The sequence below is a fragment of the Siniperca chuatsi genome, linkage group LG17 (genome assembly GCF_020085105.1).
Source record: "Siniperca chuatsi isolate FFG_IHB_CAS linkage group LG17, ASM2008510v1, whole genome shotgun sequence".
Lineage (NCBI taxonomy): Eukaryota > Metazoa > Chordata > Actinopteri > Centrarchiformes > Sinipercidae > Siniperca > Siniperca chuatsi.
The window spans coordinates 15,772,318-15,797,633 of NC_058058.1; the positions used below are offsets into that span (position 1 = coordinate 15,772,318).

At 45.8% G+C, this 25,316-nt stretch overlaps 2 protein-coding genes across 10 annotated transcripts; both read left to right on the forward strand.

Moving 5' to 3' along the window:
* The first annotated feature begins 123 nt into the window (after positions 1-123).
* ahdc1 (AT hook, DNA binding motif, containing 1) lies at positions 124-18,272 on the forward strand. 8 transcript variants are annotated; one of them, XM_044172546.1, is made up of 6 exons: positions 124-807; positions 10,312-10,506; positions 10,798-12,119; positions 12,248-13,959; positions 14,465-16,205; positions 17,006-18,272. In XM_044172546.1, exons 3-5 carry the CDS (start codon positions 10,920-10,922, stop codon positions 16,197-16,199), a joined length of 4,647 nt encoding a protein of 1,548 aa, XP_044028481.1. In that variant the 5' UTR covers positions 124-807; positions 10,312-10,506; positions 10,798-10,919; the 3' UTR covers positions 16,200-16,205; positions 17,006-18,272. The 8 variants fall into 8 exon arrangements, with proteins under 8 accessions (XP_044028481.1, XP_044028485.1, XP_044028487.1 ...); XM_044172550.1 differs by having other exon boundaries at positions 10,312-10,474; XM_044172552.1 differs by having other exon boundaries at positions 10,312-10,425.
* A 1,234-nt stretch (positions 18,273-19,506) lies between these two features.
* Positions 19,507-25,026, forward strand: LOC122864851 (methyltransferase-like protein 24). 2 transcript variants are annotated; one of them, XM_044172566.1, is made up of 6 exons: positions 19,511-19,998; positions 20,103-20,342; positions 21,223-21,321; positions 22,643-22,779; positions 22,967-23,234; positions 23,901-25,026. In XM_044172566.1, the coding sequence occupies exons 1-6, from the start codon at positions 19,972-19,974 to the stop codon at positions 24,204-24,206; spliced, it is 1,077 nt and encodes a 358-aa protein (XP_044028501.1). In that variant the 5' UTR covers positions 19,511-19,971; the 3' UTR covers positions 24,207-25,026. The 2 variants fall into 2 exon arrangements, with proteins under 2 accessions (XP_044028500.1, XP_044028501.1); XM_044172565.1 differs by having other exon boundaries at positions 19,507-20,342.
* The last annotated feature ends 290 nt before the right edge of the window (positions 25,027-25,316 follow it).

The window sequence follows — 25,316 nt, forward strand, 5'->3', positions numbered from 1 at the left end:
ATATTATCTTATTATTATATTCATTATAAAATATCATATGATATCATTAGTGTTAATGGCATCTCTGGCACTGGCAACTATTATCAGTCCTCCGAAATTCCTCCCACTCTTGTCTGTGTCTCGCGCTCTCTTCGCTGTCTTCCTCATTCACGCTCGCTCTCTTCTTCAGTCTTCAGTAAACTACTGTTCCCATAGTTCCAGAGGTGTAGAGTGAGGCCAGCTTCGGGTGCCCGGATGGCTTTGACAGTCAGGCACGTTGGAGAGGCACAGCGGAGACTGGGGCGCACGAGAGACAGAGAGCTGGAATTGCAGAGGCAGAGACGCACGGGCGCACGGTCGATTTTCGCCTCCCGCATACTGGGGAGTCCCGTGCCTGTCACCAAAACCGGAGCACAGGGCTCGAGCGCGGTTATGTCAGTACCTTAATTGGGGATAAGACTGTGAACCAACGTCCCTGCTCCACAATTTTTATTTTTTCCCCTCCTTTTGTGTTTTTGCTTTCCCATCTTTGTGGGTGCAGATATTGATGTGAGCCAGAGGAGCGGTTTTTCCGTTGAGCCGCACGAGACGGTGGCGCGCGACGGCAGGAGGAGACAACGTTTACATTGATGTGGGAGGACTATCTCCCTCCGACGCGGGGAGCCCAGATGAAGGGGAAATGCTGCGCGCTGACGGCTGCAGCCGTTAAGTCAACGGCTCCGTGACCCGGGCGAGGAGAGGAGTGAAGCACCGCCCCGCCAGCCAGCATTGACACCGCAACAGCTCCAGCAGCCAGCGCGAGCCCCCAGACTTTCTCTCTTTCCCTTGGTGAGTGCGCGTGCAGCGTCTTGTGTATACAACACCAAAAATTAGCTTACTGTCAGCACAGCCAGTTGTGCTGCGCACCTCTGGCTACGTTTCCTTTTGAGTTTTTTACATTAACCTCATCGGTACCGCTCACGGACGTAGCTCTGCATTCGTACTGCTCGTGCTGCTGGGGTCATCTGGGCTTTTACTGTGGGCATGCAGCGTGTGTGGTGAGATCTTATGATATTCAAACACACACATACACAAACACACGCAATATAATTGAATGTGCGCGCAGTGAACCTTGTGTACCCCCACCTGTTCATCTGAGTATTTACAATCTTCTCATCTATTAGCCTCATTATCACTTACATTACATATTTACAGTGAGGCAACAGTATACAGTAGTATACCGTCAGGTACCGTCACACACACACACACACTTTGTTTATTTGCTGTCTCCATGAACTGTGGGTGAGTTTGATGGGACTTTTCTAATAGCCTACTGAATTTACATACCAGTGACACATACCAGAGGTTTGACTGTGAGCCCAGCTCCTGATAATGGACAGATGTTTGCTTTACATATAAACAGGAGACACAGAGAGTCCCGGTGAGCATCCGTCCAGCCTGGCAGCCCACTGAGTTGTCAGGACAGTTAGGCAGGACACAGCAGCAGCAGCACATCCTGCAGTGGCAACAGGGCCGGTGTGCTGGAGAGACAAGGCATACTCATGGTGGTGATTATCAGCTCTTGTCTGTGGCTTAGTGGGGAGGAGGAGCGGGGTACAAAGGAAGAAAGAGTGCATGACAAACTAAAGGAGAGGCAGAGAGGATGAGAGAAGTCAATGTCGATGTCTGGGCAGTGACAGTTCGTTATTTAAGGGCCCCTCAGAGACGTGCACAGGCTGCCCTAGTGCAGGTGCCGTTAGTATGCAGAGTGATGCTCTGTCTGTCTGTGTGTCTGTCTGTCTCACACTCACACAGTCTCACTCTCTCAGTCACTGGTTGAAGAGTGAGTTCTCATATTGTCGTGTCCACATATAATGAATAATTTCAACCCTCTGAATGCCGGAATGAAAAGGAAATGGCCTTACCTTGGCATGCTGTCTGTCAGACCTGTCTTGCACTGCCCTGTGTGTGTGTGTGTGTGTGTGTGTGACAAACAGAGAGAATGTGAACATATAACAGCTTAGGCCTATTGTGCTTCCTACCTGTGTGAGCGGGGCTAGTTGTCATAGCAACGGCCTTGTAGCTCCGTTGATGTTCCTTCTGTCCTCATTGGCAGGGTCAGTGCACCTAACACACCACATCTCGTCTCAAAGCTCTGTGTGCGTGTATATTTGTGTGTGTGTATGCATGCACACGTGTACTTCCAAGTGTGTGTGTGCTGTGGAAGTACCTTTTGTTTGCGCCTTGCTGCAGTTCGTAGGTGTGTGGGTTGATGGCATAGACAAGCCAGTGTATGTGTATGTGTGTGGTGTGTGTGTGTTGCAGTGTCACAAAGATACACCCTGCTGATATGACAGCCGACAGCTCAACCAATCACCTGTTTTCTCTCTCTGCCTATCAGCATGTGAGGTTGCCGTAGTCAGACATCCTCTTGATATGGAGGTCGTCATGGAGATGGAGAAGACAGAATGGACACATATTCATGTATATGCACACACACACATGCACAACACACATAGACACTCGAAACATTGATCAGTACAGCATATTCATTGACTTCCACTGATTTCCTGGTGTTTTGGGAAGTTTTGAGTTATGTTCGGAATGATGCAACCTGTTGAATGGTTGAACAGTGGTTGAGAAGAGTGACAGTTTATTGATGCATCAGGTCTAAGTAGTAAGTTAGCCTGAGAGAAAATAATCAGTTATTGATGCTCTTTGTGGTATTATCATTAATCTTCTTACTTCAAGTCACAGACCACACAAACATAGCCACCAGACCAAGCTTCAGTAATCTAAATCAGAAAGGATATCCTACCAGAGATTGAGTCTGTTCAAATGCCGATTCTCCAAAACAATCTCAGGCTTCTCCGTACAGCTACAAAGCGTCTCATTTCATGAATTTGGCTTCTAGCTGTGAGATTTGTCAAATGCAACAAAAGGCTTTTTTTTTTTTTTGGTTACAGATGTTCTGTGAAAGTCAGATGAAGATCATTCTGGCACTCCCCTTTGAACTCTTCACAACAGATATATTACTGCCATTCAGGAAAAGGGAATTTACACCAGCGTTGTGAATGAGTCAGGCCATTATTACTCAGCACTTGAAATGCCTCCCAAAATAAATGAGAAAATGATTTTAGGGCACAGATTCACATAAACAATTCACATCTATTCACAGTGAAAAGAAATCGGGTTGGTTAGATATTGAGTAATAGGACATTTAAGGAATATTTTATAACTTTTAATATTTTCCACTATGCAGCGAGCTACTGGCAAAAAATAATTAGTCATTACTTTGTCCTTGGAGTGAAGGGTCCTGTCTTTTACGACTCCTATTAATCTAATCATCACCTGAAGTGAAATAGCTTTCGCCACAGGCAAGTAAACGTGGTTCAACTCCCACGCACACAAACAGGCAAACACACACAAATATACACACACAGATGCACCCACACACACAGCAACCATTTAGCATTAGTGTAAGCAGTGTTTGTATGCTCCATTCTGTCACCTCCCACACGATACATTCATAAAACGGCTCCTCCGCGCCAAAGGCATTGACTCAATAGAAGACATGTCCCCTTCTCTTTTCTCTTGCCTCCTTCCCTCTTTTAACCCCTCTGCCCCCCCATGTATCCGTCCTTTAGTCAGTCCCTTATTCTTCTTCCACTTATCTCCCTCTCCTGTTCCCTCCCTCCTTTCCTATATGTCCTTCCTCAACTACCCCCCCCCACAGGGCTGGTTGCAGCCGGTTTGAGTCTGACAGCAGAGAGGAAGCTTCGACCTCTCACCTCCGGAGGATAGAGGGAGGAAGGCAAGAGGAGAAGGATGATGGAGGGCAGCGGGATGGAGGGGGGTGAAACTGCAAGAGGCGAGGGAGAGGTCAAAGAACAGGAGGGATTTACGAAGAAGAGGGAGAGGAGAGCTGGGGGAAGGGACGGAGAGTCGAGAGAGGACGGTGGGGTCAGGAAGGAAAATTAGTGATAAATGAAGGGAGAGCGGCAAGATGGATGGATGAAGAGGGAGAGATAGAGCGCGTGAGAGGATGAGAAGGAGAGAAAGACAGAGTGTGAAGCTGCTGTGTACCTCCCTAACAAGCTGGACAGAATCAGCTCAATTATTAAAGAGGAGCGAGAGATGGGGAAAACACGCAGACACGCAGACGTACACACATTCACAAAAGCATCTCTCGGTGTCTGGCACACAACACACACTCGCCGTCTCTCTCTCACACACACATTTATCGGCTACATACTTACACATGTATAGTATGTCTAATTTGTATTGTTTTTTATGTGCGTCAGCGTGTTATACTTGTTTTCAGCAGTGTGTGAGTGTGTGTATACATGTGTCTGGGTATGTGTGTTAAAAACAGTGAGTCAGAGGATAAGCAGAGACTTGTTAGTGATTCTCTTCAACACCCCCACCCCCCACCCCACCACTCATTTTGGCTCCAGCGCCGTCTCAACGGTCCACCAGCGTGTCTTCAATGTCGTCCCATCAATATGAACAGATAATCAGAGCACTGAGGGGTCTGTCTATAAATCCCCGCCGTGAATATGGTTTTCACCCTCTTCCCTTCCTTTCCTCTCTCCTTCTCCCTCCTCCTCTTCCTTTCTTGCCCGTTCCACCCTTGTTTCTAGTTCTCTTTCTTCTTTCCCTTTTCCCTCCTTCTCTGAGGAAGTGTATGCCCCCAAGGGACGAAAAGATTTGCTACCTTCCAGGAGAGAAAGAGATTGTGTGTGCCTCTCTCTCTGTGTGTGAATGTGTATCCTCCACATGTGCGTGTGCCAGGATGATAGTGTGTGTGCGTGAGAGTGAGAACACACACTTCCTGAGATGGAAAGGGAGAGAGAGGCAGGGGTGAGCAAGTGAAGAGCGAGTGAGAGAGTGAAATCAGGAGGCTGTGGAGGGGGAGGAGAGAGAAAGAGATAAGAGAGAAAGACAGAGAGTAGTCAGGGAGAAGGGGGAAGATGGATGAATTCACTGCGCACTGAGTGTGTGTGTGTGTGAGAGAGAGAGAGAGGGAGAGATGGGCAAGAGAAGCAGGTAGACAGAGAGGGACGGAAGGGTTTCTTATCCTCTCAGCAGAAGTCATAATTTCTTAGAGCGTGCACAGATGTGTATGTGTGTTTATGTGCATGCCTGATTGTGTTTGTGTCTAAGAGTGTTACCTCGCTCAGGCTTGAGGCCAAGACTCTGAGTACAGTGGTGCAGCGTTGGTGTGTAGTGTGAGCACCGTGTGTGTCTGCGTGTGCTTTTTAAACGGTGTGTATGTTGAGGCTGTGGCTGATGAGCTGTCATTACCTACAGTTGGAATGTTCACAAGGCGGCCATTGTTGTTCAAACAGCCAGCAGCCTTCTCCTTGGCAACGGGCTCTGCAGCAGCGTCTCCCACAGCAACTGTGGAACAGGAGTATGGAGGGAGGAGGAGGAGTCAGGAAGTCAGGGCCGCAGCACAGAGGCCCCTCTCCAAAACACTGGCCTCAAGGTCTGAGTGTGTGTCGGGGTCCAAGCATCTGGTTTGTGTGCCTGTGTGTGTAGGTATGTGTGATTTTTAAGTGTGTCTATGAGTTCTCGCCAGCGTGACTACGTGGAGAGTGCGTCAGTATGAGCGTGCATCTTTACTTGTGTGTTTCTCCCCCTTTTGTGTGTACATGTCAGCTCAGTGTGTGTGTGCACCTGCATGATCTGTAAGTGGGAGCATTTCTGTGTTTACACCTAAGTGGTTGGTTTCATCTTCCTGTATTTGCATGTGTTTGTGTGTGTTTCCAGACGTATCGCTGTTTGTGTGCAATCCCGTATGTGTTTTTGCATGCGCACATGTGCACACTCCTAGCTGTTCCCAGCTGGCGCGGTTGGTCACATGACCTGACTGAGGGGCGGCCATCAGCAGCGCCAGGAAACTGCCTGCAGGAGAGAGAGATAGAGGAGAGAGAGTGTCAGGCTGAGTTGAAGATGAGGGAGGGGTGTTGGGGAGTGGGAGCGTGCGTTGTGGGGGAGAAACTGGGGGCGGGAGGTGTGTGTGTGTGGGAAGGGGGTGCTAAAGAGATGAGAGAGAGGGAACAGTGAGGAAGAGAAGTGAGGAGGGGGGTGAAGGAGGAAGAGGAAGGGGTAATACAGTCGTCCTCGTCTTAAAATAACTACAGCTTGTAGGTTCCTGCAGAAACAACAGGAGAGACAGTCAGATAGTGAGACAGTCAGATGGGGTGGGGGGTCCTGGTTTTGTGTTGTCTAGTGTTTCGAACTACTTCCCCAGTCCCCTGTGTGCATCCTTGGCTTAGCCGCCACTGTATCTGGTCTGTGTGAAGTCTGTTTACGTTAGATGTGTGTCTTTCTGTCTGCCTTTTTGTTTGTCTGCACATATGGTTTGTGTGTTGCTCTGTTCATTTATATGCTTTGTGTGCGTGTTTGTTGTGTGTGTGCGTGCACGTGCTTGCTCTTGGCAGGAGATACAGCGCACACACTGATGATGGAGATCATTAGGAATTTCCTGCAGCTGGGGAGGTGGTGGTGGGGTTTTTGGAAGGGGGGGCAAGACGGGTGGGACATGAGTGGGTGGTGGTGAGAAAGAGAGGAGAGGTCAGACTGAAGGAGAGTGTGAGTGGGTGGGTGGGTGGGGGGGTGATCTGTATATAAGAGTGTTAGTTGGAGTGTCTCTGTTTGACTGACGTGTGTGTGCATGGAGCTGCCGCACACTAAAGCCCAAAGTTCAGCTCTGTTTTTGAGGGTTGTTGGTGGTAATTTGTGTGCAAGCATGTGTGCCCCAGTAGTGCGATATGTGTGTATAACACTCTTCACCCCCTTTGGCTCACTTTTAAAAAACCCATGTCTGTTGGAAGAGTTTGGAAGTGCTTAGATTTTAGCTGTTCAGTGTTACTGCCTGTTGGGCTACAATGCACTGCAGTCAGGGCAAGACCTTATAACTTCAATGGTGTTTTTTTCCCATTTAGTTGAATTAAAACTTTGCACAGTTTGGCTGAGTATTGAATAAATATTGAAAACGTTTTTCCTACAGTGGGAAGAAAAATAAAGACTTTAAACATGTCAACCTATCAGTTAAAGATTATGTCTAGGTTGTATTTAGGTTGTGCTCGTGTTAAATGAGCATGTCGTTCTATGTTGTGGCTGAAGTTGAATCAAGTTTGTTTCTTTTATCCCTCTTTTATCCCCAAGCTGATGTGAAATCACATTAATATGCATTAGAAATACTACATTTCCATTAGATTTTTAATTTTTTTTTTACTCCACACTCCTTATAATTCATGGTTAAGTATTCGATTTGATTACTACACACAATGTGTATTCACAGTTCTTTGGCCACTTTAAAGTGATGCTGTGTAATATCATGTAATGTGCAATGTTTTATTGACAAAGTCAGACAGACATTTATCATGTGGAACATGACACACTTGTTTTCCCACTGTTTTACACTGAAAACACCTCATGGATGACTTGAAAACAGTTAGTCAACAAGTTATCTAACAATTTTGTTGATTGTCTTTAGCATTATTTTTCTCATAATTCTTTTGATTGAGGATTTTTTTTGTATAAGTTGTGCATTGTCATGTTGTATGTAGGTTTGAGGCTGTTGGAGCTGCAGGTTGAGGTTGCATCAGGGTTGGGTTGGTGTGGAGGAATGAGAGGTTGATGGTAGCTGAGTTTCTTCACAGTGTCACTGTGGAACCCCCTCCCCACCTCTCTTTCTCTCCTGGCCTCACATACACTTTCTCCATCTCTCTCTCTCTCTCTCTGCCCGTCTCTCTGTTTTATCCCCCCTTCTTCTTATCTGTCTAAACCTCTCTGTGGAGCTCCCCCGCTCCTCCCCACACCACCTCTCTCTCTCTTTCTCTCTCCTCTCCATGCCCCCCCCCCCCCATGCTGTTTCGGTGCTGCTGCCTGTCTCTTAGCAACAACTGCACACCCGTTAGAGCTCAGTGAGTGCTTTTACAAACACACCCAGGAACACACACTCATACACGCACACACTCGCAGACACACACATGCGTGCCAGCACAAACACATCCACACTCTCACACACACACGCAGGGTCTAGTTCCTCATTGAGGGTTGCTGCTGGCAGGCCTGTGAGTCTGCAAGCCTTTGTGGCAGTGAGATAGATGGGAAGAGAATAGATATGCTGTACAGCTACCATGTACAGAATGATTGTTCCTCTCACAACAGGGCAACTGCCCAAACTGGAAAATGACAGGTTCTTGTCTCTGATTTCACACTGGCACGTGCGCACATACACTCGCGTGTTGTTGCCTTTCCTGTAAGCACGCAATAGCACCAAAAAACTTTTACGTGCAGATGAAAAATGTACAAGATCAAAAATGTTCAAACAATATCATTCATATGAGAGCTGCTCTTTGTGAAACAGATTCAACAGATCATCATGTGGGAGCAGAGCACACCATCGGCTGTTTTCACAGAGACAATACTACGCCACAGTGTGTTCCAAAGCCCCAGAGCCATTCACAGTAAAATGCACCAAAACGCATTTGCTACGTATGACGGTGAATATATTGGAATGGCGGCTGATGGATGCCAGGAGTGTTTGCTTAAACAATGAATCATAGTGGGAGCGTTTGATTGGCTGGCATCTAAGCCCTGTCAGAATGCCCCCCGTCGAGCACAGTAGACAGATATTTGCATGTGTGTCTTTGTTTTGTGTGTGATCATGCATGACTATATGTGTGTGTGTGTGACATGTATGTCTTTATGTGCAAATCGATGTGTGAGTGTGTGGGAGGATGAAGCTGTGGGGGCATATTTGAATGTGTCTTTGTGTGTTGGTATGTGTCTGTGTGTGTGTGCCTGTGAGTGACAGAGTGTGCATGTATGTGTAAGCACATGTGCAGCAATGTTTAATTAAAGCATGTGTTCGTCTCCTTCTCTCACACACCGGTCAGATGGAGCCTTAATTAATGAATGCTGTTAATTAGACGAGAAAGAAAGTGAGAATGAGAATGGGAGAGAAGAGAGGGAGGGAGACAGCACTGGGCACAGGAGGGAGTGGGTGAGGGGGTTAAAGAAAGTATGTGTTGTGTGTGTGTTCATCTCCATGTTTGTCTGTCCCAGTTGTGTCATTCCTCAGAGCAGCACAATGTTGAGGTTGGTCTGCTCCATGTGTGCAGCCCCAAACTCTGCTACAGTAAAACTCTCACACTCCTCCTCCTTCTCTTCCTCTACTGTTTCCTCCTCTCGCCTCCTTCAACTTTTTCTCCCTCCTTCTTAAATCTCTGTCTGTCTATCCCTCCACTTACCACCCTTTCCCTGCCTCAATCATGTCTTTCACCTCCCTGTATTTCTTCTGTCTCCTGCCCTCTCTTATACTTTCTCACCCATAAACCTACTCATTCTAATGTCTTTCACCCCCCACCCCCACCCCCGTCCCCCTCTTTCTCCCTCCCTGATAATCAGAGCCATATGTTGGAGAGGGAGGCAGAGAGATCTGAGGATGGACAGGATTGTGTTGTATGTGGAGAGTGTGGTACAGTGTTTGAGCCAGCCGTGCGTGTATACAAGTATGTGTGCAAGTGTGGCACGCATACTTGTAATTGTGTTTGAATGTGTGCAAGCATGCAGTCACGTGTGAGTCTGATAGCACGTGTGGTCCAGATTTCGTAAGACTTGTGTCTGTTCTGGCTGTCTGTACTTCCATTTCTCCTCTGCTCTGGGTTTCTATAATCCCTCCATCATTCCTGTCTTTCTGTCACCTTCATCTCTCCATCCTCTTAACACCTCTCTATTCATCACCTCTCTGCTTCCCCCTGGTGGCTGCGATTATTCACACATTCTCATTCTTGTTGCACCCTCCAAGTCTAGTGCTTTGTAACGCATTTGAATAGTTTTGGTGAAATGTGGCATTCAGTGTGTGTGTGTGCTTTTCACCACTACTCAACTGTTTTATATTATAATTTATGGATTTTTACAACATGTTCATCTACTCACTCAAATATGGTGAGACTGAAAAATGTTGCACAACTCACTCAATCGAATACACAATACACGATTATGTGAGTCTGCTCATCATCCTGTAGTGAGGATCCCCAGTGTGTGTGAGCACATTGAAAATCCAATAGCATAGATATTGCTGACTTACATGTGTACCTACAATCTGCTGGTTCAAAATGAACTACTAAGTATAATTAGAGTTTAGAAATTTATATTGCAAATTTGATGCATGCTGTGACATTCTGTACAAATTTCTTATTCTCTTTTTCTTTCTGCTCCACCCTCCTCCACCCTTCTTTCTTTTTCTTTTTTCCCCACTCACCATTTCTCCCACATTCTTCAACTCCCTGTCCCTTCCTCTGTCTGTCTGTATCTCTCTTTTTCTCACTCCAGCAACCATGGGCAAAAGACAGGAGCAGAGGGGAGAGAGAGAAGTATGTGAGCTCTCCACTGCAGTATTGATGACCCAATGATCCCCTGCAGAACAGAGCCAGTCAGGCAGACAGAGTGAGGCTCAACTCAGAATCAAAATCAGAATCAGTGCCACAACCATTCGGTAAAAGCAACCAATTGAGCAGGATATGAATGGTAAATGTAATCTAATGTTGTAATGCTGTTGTGTGGGTGGCACAGTTAATAGAGTAGAGTGCATTACGGATTAGGTTTATGGCCCATTGCCAAAAATGTTGATGATTCTATCACACAACCACAATTTCATCTGTGCTGCAAATTTTATATTTTTATATGTACCATTTTTGATGCCTTACAGTGACCAATATATTTAGTGGCAAGGAGTTTATATTAAATGTCTTAAATGCAACAAGGAGATGTTAACTTATTTCCTATCCGGCTGATAATTGTTTTTATTTCTCTTCTTAGGTCCTTAAATTGTCTTGCCAGCTGCTAGAGGAAGACAACTACAAAGAAGAAACACTCATTTTCATACAGCAGAAAAAAATCCCTCTTTTTCCTCCCTCAGTACCAGCAAGACCATCCACTGAATGAGTGGCTTGTCAGATCACCTACTTTCAGGCCAAACTGGGGCTCCAGTGGGCTGTGGTGGGACTCAGGCAGAGGAAACAGTGTGTGTGGAGGGGCTGGCAGGTCCTGAGCTCTGGACCAGGGAGCTTGGGCTCCAGGAGGGGTCCCAGGATCCCTCTAATGATGGACTGGCACCGGTGACCTCTGACCACTTTCCCTCCTCCTCCCCTTCTGCCCTGGCCAACGGCCTGCATCTACAGAGAAGGCTGGGGCACAGCTCCTGCCGGCGGAGGCAGACAGAGACTCACACTACCGCTGAGACACATACATTTGCAGAGACACTTAGAAACATGCAAACGCACATAGACCCAGATGTGCATGCACAGGCTGTTTCACACGCACATGTGGATAATTGTGGACACATGGATATCAACACACATACGGGTTCTATAGGGCCAGAACACACCAGAACTCTCACACCAGAGGCCATACACACAACCTCACCTCAACCCCTGTCTTTGACACTTGGCAGTCGTCCTGCCTCCACCAATCAGCTGGCAGCCCCAGTTCTCACTGCAGAGACAGCCATGTCCACAACCTTTTGTCCAGTCCCTATTGGTCCAAACACAAATACAGGCTCCACTCCTCTTCCTGTGGAGGTAGAGAAGAAGTATGCACTCCGCAGCTCTGGACGTCCCCGCTTTCCCTGTCACCTGCGCAAATCCTCCCGCCTCCGCCGAAGCATAGAGGATGGGGAGAAGAGAGCAGCAAGGGAGAGGGGAGGAGAGGAGGAGGATGAAGTACCGGAGGAGAAGATCTGGAGGGTTAAAGAGGAGGAGGTGGCTGTTGGTGAGAAAGAAGAGCGTTCGTCTGTGGAGGCTGTTCTCCCCACGGCTCCCTGCCCTACAGACATTGCTCTTGCTCTAACTGTGCCCAAACCTGTTCCTAAAGCTATACCTAAACCTGGGCCCAGACTTGGGCATAGACCTGGACCTAAATCCAGGTCTAGGCCCACACCAAAATCTGTCCATAAAGCAGGTCCTAAAAGTGTCATGAAAAAGCGTCAGGCAGCCCAGTCCATGGTTCAACGTGCTACCCCTCATCTCCCATTTGCAAACACATCCACCATCCCTGCACCTCTGCTAACTGTGAAGGAGGAACCTGTTGTGGAGTTGGGGGCATCTCCTCCCAATAACCGGAGACGTGGGCGTTTTGTCGGTGTAAGTTAATTTACAGTTACAAATCATTGTAGTTACTCCTTGACATAACACACAATTTCATACCATGTATGAAATAGATGTTTATACAATTTGCAATTGTATGTTTTATGTTGGCCTCTGCTTTACAGGTGAGAAAGATTGTTGTCAAGGTGGCTCGCATTCCCGTCAGCCTTAGCCGCCGACAGAAGAGCTACAAGATTTCCAATTTGGAGACAGTTACAGGGACAGAGAAAGGCAATGATGGCGGTCTGGAGGGCTCAGAGGCAGTTCGAGAGCCGACCCCACTTCTCCGCATGAAGAACAATGGGAAGAGTGTTATGGTGATGTTCCCTCCTGGAGAACTGCCTGTTATTCTCAAACGCAGGCGGGGACGACCACCCAAACAGGCTCTGCCAGGAATACCGGGAGAGCCTCCGAATGCCGGGAATGCTGGTGGTAACGGAGACCAGCCCAAGAAGCCCCAGAGGCGGCGTCGGACTAAGCTCCCTTGCCCTTATCCATCCTATGTTAATGATACTAATGATGTGAAAATAGAGTATGGGGATGTTTTGTCCAAACTCGCCTTCTTAAACCGCCAGCCCCCTGCCACTGGTCGCTGCTCTCCCCCTCGCTGCTGGACACCCAGTGAGCCAGAAAGCTTTCATACCCCCTTGGAAAACCCTGGAATATCCACCCTGCTCCACCGGCTCACTGGGTATAGACGCCCTCGAGGTGGCAGAGGAGGGGGCATTGGAAGAGGTGGAGGAGCAGCAGGGGGGATTGGGGGAAGTGAACGCAATAAGAGCACCTTCAGTGACTTCTTTGAATCCATTGGCAAGAAACGGAAACCGAGCCCCCTTTCTGAGCATGGATTACCTAGGAAAAGGGGAAAGGGTGGAGGTGGGGTTGGTAGGGGAGGGGGTATCGTAGGAACTGAGCCTGGGGGAGAGAAAATAATCAAGAAGAGACGTGCGAGAAAAAATGGTGCATTTAAAGGGGAAGGGGTGTCAATGGGGCAGGACTGGCCCAATGGGGCAGGTGGCTGGGGGGAGGACAAAGAGAAAGGTTTGGGTGGGTATCAGCTCTGTGGATCTCAAAGGGGGGGCTTTGCCTCCTGTGAGGTTGGAAGGGGAGGTGCCTACAGCAGTCCAGGAGGAAGCAGAGGGGTTGGGCCAGCTGGGGAGGAGTCACAAGGCCTGTTTGCTGGATATTTCCGGTCACTGCTCGACTCAGATGACTCGTCAGACCTGTTGGACATCTCCTCCTCGCAGTCAGACCCCCGCAAAGCTTCATCCACCCCTGGTTATGAGCCATCCAGTCCAGCTACAGGTCACAGCTGGTCCCCTGCATTCCCCAAGTGGAGCACCAAGGGTGCAGGTTCTGGGGTTGAGGGTTCAGCGCAGACACATTGCTCCTCATCTAGGCCTCCATACAGCTATGGGAGCCTGGCCCAAACATCCCCCACCACTTCTACCTATCCCAAATCCACTCCTCCATCTCTCTCACACTCTCCTAGCTCCCCCCATCCTGCCTCTTATGGCCACTTCTCCTCTGGCTACTCCTCCTCTTCTCCTGCAGTGCCACAGAGATCATCAGACTGCAGTTTTGCATATGGATCTGGACACAGCAGTGGCAAGGCCACCACTGCTGGGCAAATGGGTTATTCTAGCTATCAGGCAGCAGCCAAGCGAGGCTATAGTGGATATCCTGCAGCTGGTCAGTCCTCCATGGTGCGGGGGGAGTCGACAGGACCCACATCACCAGGAGGAGGGTACATGTCTGTGGCCAAAAGTGGCCCCTTCAGCTCCTCCTCCTCTCCAGAAGGTTACAAACAGTACAACTCCAATCAGTGGAGCTACAGGTAAATTATTTGTGGTGGCTTGTCATCATAAAAAATACTCAAAAAGTAATACATTGAATTCAAGAAATTTCTGAGTGACTTTTTCACACAAAAATCTGACTTGGTATAAAAGGGTTTTTAATGAATAGGTGATTCAGGTGTACTGTGTTTTCTTCAACTAAAAGTACTAAAAGTACAAACTAATAAAAGTCTGACCAGAGCAGGATCAAAAAGATTTGAATTGCTCAATATAAATGTTTCACCCTATCATTTTCAATTTTACCATGTCCACCATGTGCTAATTAACCTGACATTAGTTAACTTAGGGCTAAAACATGCACTGTGTTTATCCAACTTAAGAATCCATAGTCAGAACCTGCATTCATAGTTTTCTCTTCAGGTTCCTATTACTGATTGGGGCAACCACGAGCAGTGAAAATTGAAATATTTTTCAAGTCCACACATGTTGCTCAAGTGCTGTTTGTGTGTTTTATAATTTGTGTTGCTATATCTGTTTTTTTTTCAGACAAGGTTATGGTGGCTGGTCAACAGACAGCTTTGGGCATCAGTATCACGGCTACAGTGAATATGGCTCCAGTGAGTCTAAAGACATCTTGGATATCTCAAACTACACCCCCCAGAAGGCCAAGCGACAACCTTTTCCTGAAAGTCTATCAGAATCCTCCTCTGACTCTTCACATCTAGGCTCTGCAGCCACTGGTTGTGGACCTAGCTCCACAGGTGGCACGTACAAACAGAATGAGTCTGCTTCTGTTAGTGGAGAGGGGGGTCAATCAAGTCTGTCCAGCCTGGAGAAGTTAATGATGGATTGGCATGAGAGTGCTTCAGGGCCCTCGTATAACTGGAGCCAGAACGTTCTCTTCCAGGGCGGGGGAACCAGCAAACCCGGCCGTGGTCGCAGGAAACGGACTGAACCACAATCAGAAAAAGAAGGGGGTTCTGCTTTACACTCTGATTCCCCATCCAGTCCCTCCCCAACGCCTACATCAGGACCTAAGAGGGGAGGGGTTGGAGGACGGGGCAGAGGGTCTAGAGGAGGCAGAGGGGGTTTGTCTCCATGTCAGAGAGAGCGGCCATCAGGGGCCAAAGGCAGGGGCAAGGCTGCCTCAACATCTGGAGCAGGAGGAGCCGTGACTGCTGGAGGTCTGGAGGGGTCTGGGCTGTTCCAGGAGGGGCTGGACTATTACAGTGGAGACAGTAGTAGCCTCTCTCCCCTGGCCACTCCCAATCCTGCACCACCTTCCACCTACCTCCAGGAGCCCTGTGAATACCCCTCCCCTTATTCTGCCCACCCATCCACACCTTCCTCTGAGGAGCGATATCCAGCTTTATACCCTGGAGAGTCCTCCTCTTCCCTCTCACCCAGTGTCTCATCTCCCCCTTACCCTCCAAAGCCCACCCCTCCTCCGCCCCAGTCTTACCACCCTGTCCCCTCCAGGACCTTTTCCCCCTCCTGCTCTCCCTCACCTCGGGTAACACCCCACTGCGCCACTGCACTGAGTCCCTCACACCGCCCCCCTCCAAAAGAGTTCTCGCAGTATGACTCCCCCAGCTACTGCAGCTCCCCCTACTGGTACGGACAGACATCGCACAGCGGCAGCCCCAGCCCGCACTCACACAGCACACACTCAAATACAGCCATGCACACACACAGCAACCCGCACACAAGTCCTCATGGAAATACACATAATCCGCTCGCTAGCCCAAATGCGAACACACACACACACATGAATCCGACTACCCATGACACACACCATCACAATACACAGCCCCACGCAAACCTGAGCTCACACACCAACACCCATTCCACCTCACACCTCCTCTCCCACTCAAACCCCCACACCAACAATCAGCCCCACCACAACACACACACCAACCCCAACTCTCACCTCTCCTCTCGTACACACTCCAACCAGAGTCCCAGCCTCCACTCCCACTCAACACCTGTGCTGTATGAGGAGTGCAGCCCTCCCTCGACTGTGGCCCCCCACAAGCGGGATCTGACCCCCCACGCTTTGAGCATAGGCCACCGCCAGGGCCCCTTGCCTCACTCCCTATACCCCAAACCTCCCCTGGACTCCTCGCCCCATCAGGAGGACATTAGCACATTCTCCTTGTCCCACCAATCCTACCAGGGCATGGGACACCGCTTTGCCTCCCAGGCGGCTCAGGGAGGTGGGGTGCTGTGCCAGCTCCTGGACCCAGCCAATGATGACAGCTTCAGCGTCACCAGCCTGTAACAGCAGGTGAGTTTATTTACCCTTCGTACAAACATTAAGGCCATCCTAAAACTAAAGAGCACCACTGGAACTCTAATAGACATTTCCAGAGGAGTGTTTGATTACTGAGGATGACCATACTTTTGTTTTGAAAGCAGCTCATTAATTGATATTTACTTGGACAATAAAAATAAGGGGAAAAAAAGACATCACAAATGAATGAATTAATCCATCAATATATACACCAAGTTGTAAAGCTCATTACTTGATATTTAATTGGATGATGAAGCACTATTAGTAGTTGTAATTAGTAAATGAAAGTTGATACAAACATTTACAGTGGAATTTTTCACTTCAGTTTCACAAAACAGCCTTATGTAATTTGTATATAGAAATAACAATGTATCAATTTCTTTTGTAAGACTCCCCAAGTACTCTCTAGGTACATGTTTGCAAACTGTTGCTCATTTAATGGAAGTTATAGGTGGATTGGAATGTGTTTTATGGTAGCTTGTGTCACAAAACATGTTCAAGCTGTGAAAGTCATTGTAAACTCTTAAGTACAAATATGTAAATCAATAAAAAATGGAGCACAACAACAGCAACACCACATTGCACATGTTACTTACCACATTACTTTTAGCACCATATCAAACAATGGAAAGATGGCTTTACTTACAGTAAAGTATGACCTCTTAAAATAGTGTCATGGTTTAGTTCATTCAATTCATAGTATGCTTTTGGTTTTACCACTGTCATAAATATCATAGTCTCATATTACCGTATCTCTCTTCACCTCTTTTTCTCTCCCTCTGTTTTTCTTTCAGGTGCATTCAATCCAAGCTTTTACAGATTTGCAAACATTTATTTTTTTTTATTTTTTTTGGTAAGGAGACTTCTTTGTGAGAGACTGTGAAATGAAGGGTGAGAATTTAGCTGCCAGCTTTGGACAGTAAAGCTTTAATTCTCCAGCATTGACAATCAAGATCAACTGCAATTTAAAGCATGCACACACACACACACACACACACACACGTACACGTACACTAACACAGACACGCATGTGCAGATTAAGTCACTACCTAAACATGAACACATAAAATCATACGTGTACACTCACTCATCCTCTATGCTGGAATGAGGGAATGGCCGAGAGGAGCTGACAGATGAATACCAGACGCTGACGGACACAGACAAATCTATTTCCTTAACCCTTTGAGTCCTGCTGTGATGCATAGAGGACTCCGTTTCCCAGACGTCTGTATCTCACCAAATCTTTCTCCTGTTCTGTACATCTGCAATATGGACATACTAAGATCACACTACTCTCTCTCTTTCTGTGTCTTTCTTCTGTTCTCTCTCAACCTCCTCTCCTCTGCTAAACCAGCAACTATGGTCTGCACTCGACCTACACTAAACCTGCATTTCTGTCTTGTGCCGTAACCTGAACCGCATCTGAGCCCAAATCAACTTTTTAAATACCATGAGCCTAGCAAATGTCCCGCTCTGTGCACTCCTTGTCTTGTATCCCATAAGAGAAAAGTGGACTAAACCAGTTTCTGCTCTTGAAATACCAGCATCTGTACATACGACTCCAGCTCCAAGCCAGGGGCCCCCTCTGAAGGTCCATCATCAACATGCCCTCCTCAGCGTTCTGCCATGGTTTCTCTGCTCTGGGGGGGAGGACTGCAGCATGGAGACCCAACATCCTGTGTTTTGCTGTTTTAACTACAAGGGAAAGAGACATTGAAATCACACTTGGCCCCAAAGAGACTCTTGTTTTCTGTGTGCGAATGTGAGACAGAGGAGGGTGTGTTTGCGTGACTGCAGTAATGCATGTATTTGTGTATGTGCATTTATGTGTGTGTGAGTGTGTGTGCGTGCCTGTGGGGTCAAAAGGAGTGAAGCTCCCCAGACACCAAAGTCTTTGCGGGGCCTCATTCTTTCTTTCACTCTCTCCCTTCTTTTTTCTGTGGTCTTGTGTTGTTTGGTGGTTTTTGTGATGAAAAAAATTGTATATCTGTCTGTTACATATCATGTATGTATCTAAGGTGCAAAATATTTAAATACACATTCTGTTCTTGCCATTGGTAATCTTGTCTATAGCATACTGCTTCTTTAAGGGATTATGGGAGGTGTGAGCATGTTTGTGTGTGTGTGTGTGTGTGTGTGTGTGCTTGTGTGTGTTTTAGAGCCTCCCTCAGTATTGGGCTTTGCCCAGGCTGTCTGGGACTGTGAGCAAGAGAGTTCAGTCAAGGACACAATTCGACAGGGAGTAAAAGGGAGGGGAGGAGAGGAATGGATTTGTGTGTGTGTGTGTGGGGCAGGAATAAAGAACCCAGACTGAGGAAATCAGAAGAGTAGCGGAGAGGTTTTAAAGCCCCTGAAACAAAATGCAGAAAAATGTACTGTTTCAAAAAATTCATCTTCCAAATAAGGAAATGTATTGAAGCACAGCGTAAAGGCTCCTGGTACCAGAGAGCTGACAGGAAGGGACCCCATGCTCATTTCATGTCCTCACAGGGAAACTTGCTATAATAGAGCAAATATTGTACATCTGCAGCTTGTGTGTATGCGTGTGCGTGCCAGACAGACAGAGGGAGTGAGAGAGAAAGAAAGCAGATGGGGGGAGTTTACTGGCTGCATATTGTGTACAGTTTGTCAACAGGCTGACTAAATAGACTCAGACATGGCCGGAGGAAATGTGTTTGCTGTGACATTCCACTGTATGGTGGAAGGGGACAAGCACTGTCAACAAGACTACATGACAGAAGAGGGTGCAGAGCAACAGCTCTCTTTCAGACTTCTTTTGTACTATATACAAAATAACAGCATTTCATTTAAATACAAATGATTATTTTCTGTGCTCAACTGAAACCCATACTCTCTGCAGAATGCCCCCTGTCAGTTTTATATATATTACATTGTTTGATTAGGCCTACTGATCCATTAACATGTAAGCAGCATTTGAATGTAGCTGATCAATAGGGAGCTAATTTTAACAACTTTATGCACTGTTGGGTTATATAATATAACATCATATCATATTTTATAAACTAATCATAGGTTTAGTATGTGAAATGTTAATGTCCTAAGTTACTTGTAGGTCTAGCTGTCAAAAAATGTAGTGAAGTAAAAAGTACAGTATTTCCCTCTGACTTGTAGAGGAGCAGAGGGAAAAAACAGTATAAAATGTAAGTAGGCTATTCAAGTAAAGCATCCTATACCTCAAAACTGTACTTAAAGTAGCCTACTTGATTATAAATATTTGCCACAACGTATTCAAATATTAGTGATAATAATAAAATAATAATTATTAGTGATACTAGTACAGTCATACTGGCGAGAGCTTCTTGTGCGTCGCCTAGCAACAACATTAGCAACCGTTCTCACAGTTTGGCGGAAGGATAGCTTTCCTCTTTAGCGTCAACTATAAAATCATTAGCTTAACTGTATGGTAGTTTTACAAGTTACATACAAGTTTTAACATTTAGCTTAACAACACTTGAAGCCTTTCTTTAACATATATGACGGAGTAAAGGGCATTTTTAACCAGCATTTACGTTAATTGTAAACTGTAAACTGAGTTAGCTAGTTATGGGCTAGTTTAAAATAAACGGTGTTTCACTAAGGCCCCGTTGACCGAGGAATGCGCTTCGTCATCACAGCTTTCCCCTGGGGTAAGAAGAAGGAGGAGGAGGTCGGGGAGGAAAGAGGAGGAGGGGTGTTCTCAGCTGGGACTTTCCTCACTGCCCTACAGAAAAAAGTTGAATCACAGGGCACCACTTAGGAGATGTTCCCCGGTGCCGCCACGGAGAAGGTATGCGGACCAGTGTGTGGTGGTGGGGCCGCGGTGGTCTCCCCCTGCGCTCAGGAATACTAACGTTACTTCTTTTAATTCCTCCGCTTCTCCTCGTACTCCAGCTCCTCGTCGTCGGGGCACGGTTACCTCGAGCCGCAAGGGTGGGGGTGGAGGAGCAGGAGGGCGCGGTTGCCTTTTCCGTTATTAGCATCGAACCGGAGAGGAACTCACGCCAACGGGAATCCCCATCCCGGAGCCCGGGGCTGGAGCAGGAAGAGGAGGAGGAGGTAGAGGTGGAAGATGGGGAAAGGAGGGAGGGGGCACAAGCGTTTGAGGATGAGAACGAGATGCACTCGCGCCAGGTAAATATAATAGTACTAGAGATAAAAGTGTAATTGAAATGTTTCTGAATATTTGCATTATTGCTATAGACTTTTTGGGAAAAATGGCAATTTTTCATCTTCACTTACAATACTGAATAGCCTATTAGGTGAAAAAACAATAGGTGCCTATTTACTCATCCCCCAGTTAATTTTATGTCATATTGCTTACCTTAACGCCAATTAAACATAATTTACAATGTACTGAATTTGAACAGAGTAAGTAGGAGATAGATGAAGGCATAATGTCATTCAGTACTGTACATGCTCAGCTTAGAGATAAAAAATAAACATACCCTGCTACTGTGGTTTCGTCATCCAGTTTATTCATTATGCTAGGTCAGTTTGTGCACAACTCTGTGAATTATTACAGACATAATGGAACAGGTGAGGGCAGGGAGGGAGCACAGCACTGACCCCAGATCAGAGAGAGGTGACAGCTGTTCTATCCTTCTCTCTTTGCCCAGTTGCATAGAGCTTCAACCTTCATCTGTGTTTGTGTGTGGGTGCATCTGTCCTCTCTGTACCTCAACCCCCCACACACACACACACACACACACACACACACACACACACACACACACACTGTGGTTGCCATGGTGACCATAGGGTTGAGTCTGAGTTGGGTGGGGGGCTTTGTGTGTGTGTTTGTATGTTACAGTGCCTCAGGCAAATATGTTATCAGCAGGACAGAGGTCAGAGCCTGTGACCTGCCTCCTCAGCACTAATACCAGGGGGAGGGGGTGCACACTCGCACTCATTCCTATGGATTATTCAGACCCCTTCAAAATTCCCATGACTCTGTTGGTATTCCTTGCACTGTAGTAACAATATATTGATATATATGTGTGCATGTTCCCAGATGGGACCCAGAACATTGGAGGTGCAGACGTGGGCGGCAGACAAACCATCCTTCACAGCAGAACTCAATCGTATCATCACATATATCACCAGGCCACAGGTAGGCTTCAGAGTAGTGCTGTCAAATAAAAACACATTACCTCCAAAGAGTTGTCATTCACATAAAAAGAAAAGGTGTGAAAAGTGCATCAATGTGTGAAATGCACTTTAAATGCCCCTAATATCATAAACACTACCTAACACAATTTGGACATTTCTAATTTGTATATACTCTATATGACACATTTTAACCGTGTGAAATTGTTACATTCTGTTTTTTACTATACTATACTAAACTGCTAATCAGTAATACAGGTAAGCAGAGAGAAATGACAATGAAATATAATGTAAAGTTATAAAGGAATTAGGTATACTGTATTACATATATAGCCTGTGGTCTCTAATCTTAGTGGCTTGTGACCCTTTAAAAAAGTGATGTCTGCCTTTGACGCCTCATCACAGGTTGCGTATGACAGTGAGCTGTGAGCAATTTCACCAAAATATCCCTTTTCATATTGATTCATTTGATTAACTATCCAGTATTTCATGAGAAAAAAACTAAAATTAGAGAAAAGTCAGAGAGAGAAAATATTTTGAATTGCATAAATGGTTTTAATTCTTCCTTTCTGTCTTAGTGATCATCTTGTGACTCCTCAGATTTATCTTGTGACCCCTTTGGTGGGGTCCCGACCCTCTGGTTGGAAACCACTGGTCTATTATTTTGGGCCCTCTCTGAAGGTCTCAAGCTACACTCCAGCTCATAAGGGACCTACAGATACTGCAGCCAGGAGTTAGATCTTGCCAAGCCTTTGGAGTAATCAGTAAAAAGTTAACTTTTTAAACTTCTTCACTTCTACAACTGCAGACTTCCAGTGTGGGGGTTAACATAGCAGTAATATGATCAGTCAGGCGCTGTCAGTATCCTGGCAGCAGAATTCTGCTAAATCTGGAGCTAGTGAGGACTTTCAGTTCCAGACTAGAAACTCCCATACAAGAGTTAAGACTTATGTAACACAGAGTGCTGGGTAACTGGGATGGAAATGATTAAACCAAGTATATTGTGTTGATTTTGTTGTGTAATTATTCAATACCTGCCACAAATTAAGATGACTCTCAAAGTTACTCAAGTTAAATGATTATCATCAGCTGAATCTTACATTTAAGAGTCAATTTTACCAGAAAATTATTTGCTTTACTTAAAGCTACTTGGGAGACATGTAGACATGACTGTAAGAAATGTTCTCATGCATTTCAGACAAGCTTTCAACTTCTTCTTATTTAACTTCCTCTCTTCTTAGTTGCATGCTAATTCTGTGTAAGACTGTTCTCAGACCTCTAACCAACCCATCTCATGTGACTCCTTTTCTCCTGTCCATCCCCAGCTGAACTGCTCCAGGGTTTTGTCTCCAGGTCAGGCTCAGGCATCACAGCCCCCTGCAGAGTCACCCCACTGGCTGCTGTGTGCTGAGGACTGGCTCCTTTCTGCTGCAGATAGACCGTGTGTTGCATACTCCTTTAGGTGTGCCCATATGTTTGTATGCTATGTGCATGTGTCTGTGCATGTGCTGTGATGCTTATGCATTCACTGGCAGAGTTGGAATAAACAATGCAATGCATATTTAATCATGCATGCAATAATCATCAAACCACCTCTGTGCTCCCCCGTCTCTCTGTCTATCGTTTTGTATTTGTCTTTGTCTCTCTAGTATGGATGGGGAAGATGCAGACTTTCTAAAGACCGTGTCAGGGCTGGGGTGTGAAGTCCACAGTTTTGATCCCAGCAACTCCAATGCATCTGGTCTTCACCTTGGCAACAGTTTGGCTAGTAACCATGGTGATGGAGGCGTGGTCAGCCAGCACAAGCTATGGCTGGAGTGGCGAGCTCCAAGAAAGCGCAAGCACAAGACAAGAGGCAACCTGGGTGCTGTTTCTCAAACACTGGCAGACATCATGGCAGCTCTGGGACATCACACAGTAAGACACACACACACACATGCATGCACACACACACATACACACACACATACACACACACACACACACAAACACACACACAGAAATTTGGAGAAACAGTGCCAAACAAACATACCTTAGAGTCTTTTCGACCCAATATACCCAGAAAGCTCTCTTACTAGTACGTTCCCATAGCAACAGGGCTCTGCGCCATCCCTGGCTGCCATGGCAACAATTTAAGTGAGTGACTCACACACTGGCCCAGTTACATCCTGCAGCCACAAGAGGGAACTACATACCTACAGTTTGAGTATGTGTTGGTTGACATTATAAGAAGTGGTCTATAGACATATAAATATTCAATAATGATTTTAATTTGATTTTCAGTAATGCTGCACAACATGAAAAAATACAAACAGTACAATTGTACTGAATATGGACAAAACTTTTACAATTCTTGTCAATTCCACCAAACCTTTCTCTTGCAATAACAACAGCTGAAGCCTGATATTTTTAGGATGGCTATCTCAATTAACTTTCATTATAAGAGCAAAATAGTACTTTTTTCTGATTCTGATTTGGAAATTTTAAAAGTAATTTGTAAAACACATTGTATTTTGTATTTGTACTGTGAATATATGATCATTATTGTGTAGTCCTACAATATTGATTCTCTATTCTCTTTAGGTTCACTTCCTATATGCTGACCTACTCAGTGCTGAGTGGCGAGTTTTCCAGAACTGGATTGAGTCAGGAACTCTGCAGAGTGTCCATCATCTGGTTGCCACAGTGCACCTGCAATGGGCAGGGTTTGAGGTGGGTGGAACCGCTGAGGAAGTGCTCCGCTATTGGTTCAGCGTCCTACAGGGTCTCCAAGGTTCTGGACTCAAGCTGGTCCACAGCTCTGCAGGAGAGGGTCACAGTGTCCTAAAACAGACAGTAGCAAATGCTCACAGCTCCTACACACTCAGTTGGGTCAACACAAGGCACTGACATTGACACACATAAATGGACACAGGTGTACACACATGACCAGACATTGTGGATGGCCTCAAACAAGAAGAAGGTTAAACTTAAAATAGTTTTCGCTTTTCTTATAATGAACTTTTCCCCCATCATGTCAGGCACACACAGTTCTTAACATGACACCGCCCTCTAGGGGAGATGAAAGGATCTGCCTTTTTAGGACTCCACCATCAGAGGGAAATACTGTTGTCTCATGTACATAATACTGGCTAATTTGACCTAATATGGAGCAGAAGGAAGGCTTGCTGATTTAACTGGGCAACAGCGAAATAATATAATAATTAGATTTACACATTTTATTTTGTCTCACTTGCAACATAAAAAACAGCAGATATATGTAAATTCAGCTACTGCTGGATTGTGTCCTAATTAGTCCTAAACACAAACAGCTGTCTGGCAGGTACCAACACATTTGCATTTCTTTTCTTTTTTTTAAAAAGTTGAATCATAGACCTGCGATTTTATCAATATCCTATCATATTATTATATCATACAGTGCAACCCCTTTCACATTAATTTGATCCAGCAGTAGTTTGAACGTAGATTCAACAGATTATTTAATGTATTTGTGTACATATGCTTTTATGTGCAATAATTCTTTACATTGAAGAGAAGCTTAAATTATATTGAGACTTAATAGTGCCTACTGTGAAATATATAAAAATGTGTCCATTCTACTGAAGCATTTTTGCACTCTACTGTGTACTGTATAACAAAGAAGAAAATAATGAAACCATGTTATAAACATGCATTAATACCACAATAAAATACCATATAAAACCAGAAATCCTCGACTGCTACTTTGTCTGACCTTGGAGAACCCTGATCATCCCTGGTAACAACAGGTTGTAAAGAAGATGGGTTAGATGTTTCAGATTTTGATTATCTATTACATTGACATTTGGCAGACACAATGTTCTACACTTTCTTAGATATGTAAATGATTAAAAACGGGTGTTAGATTTATGTTGAATGAAAGGCGGTAGATGAGCTAATTAATTATCCCATTTCCACTGTAGATACCCTTGCACCCGCAGGCAAACCGAGCCAAATCATCCTTGATATAGTGTATACAGA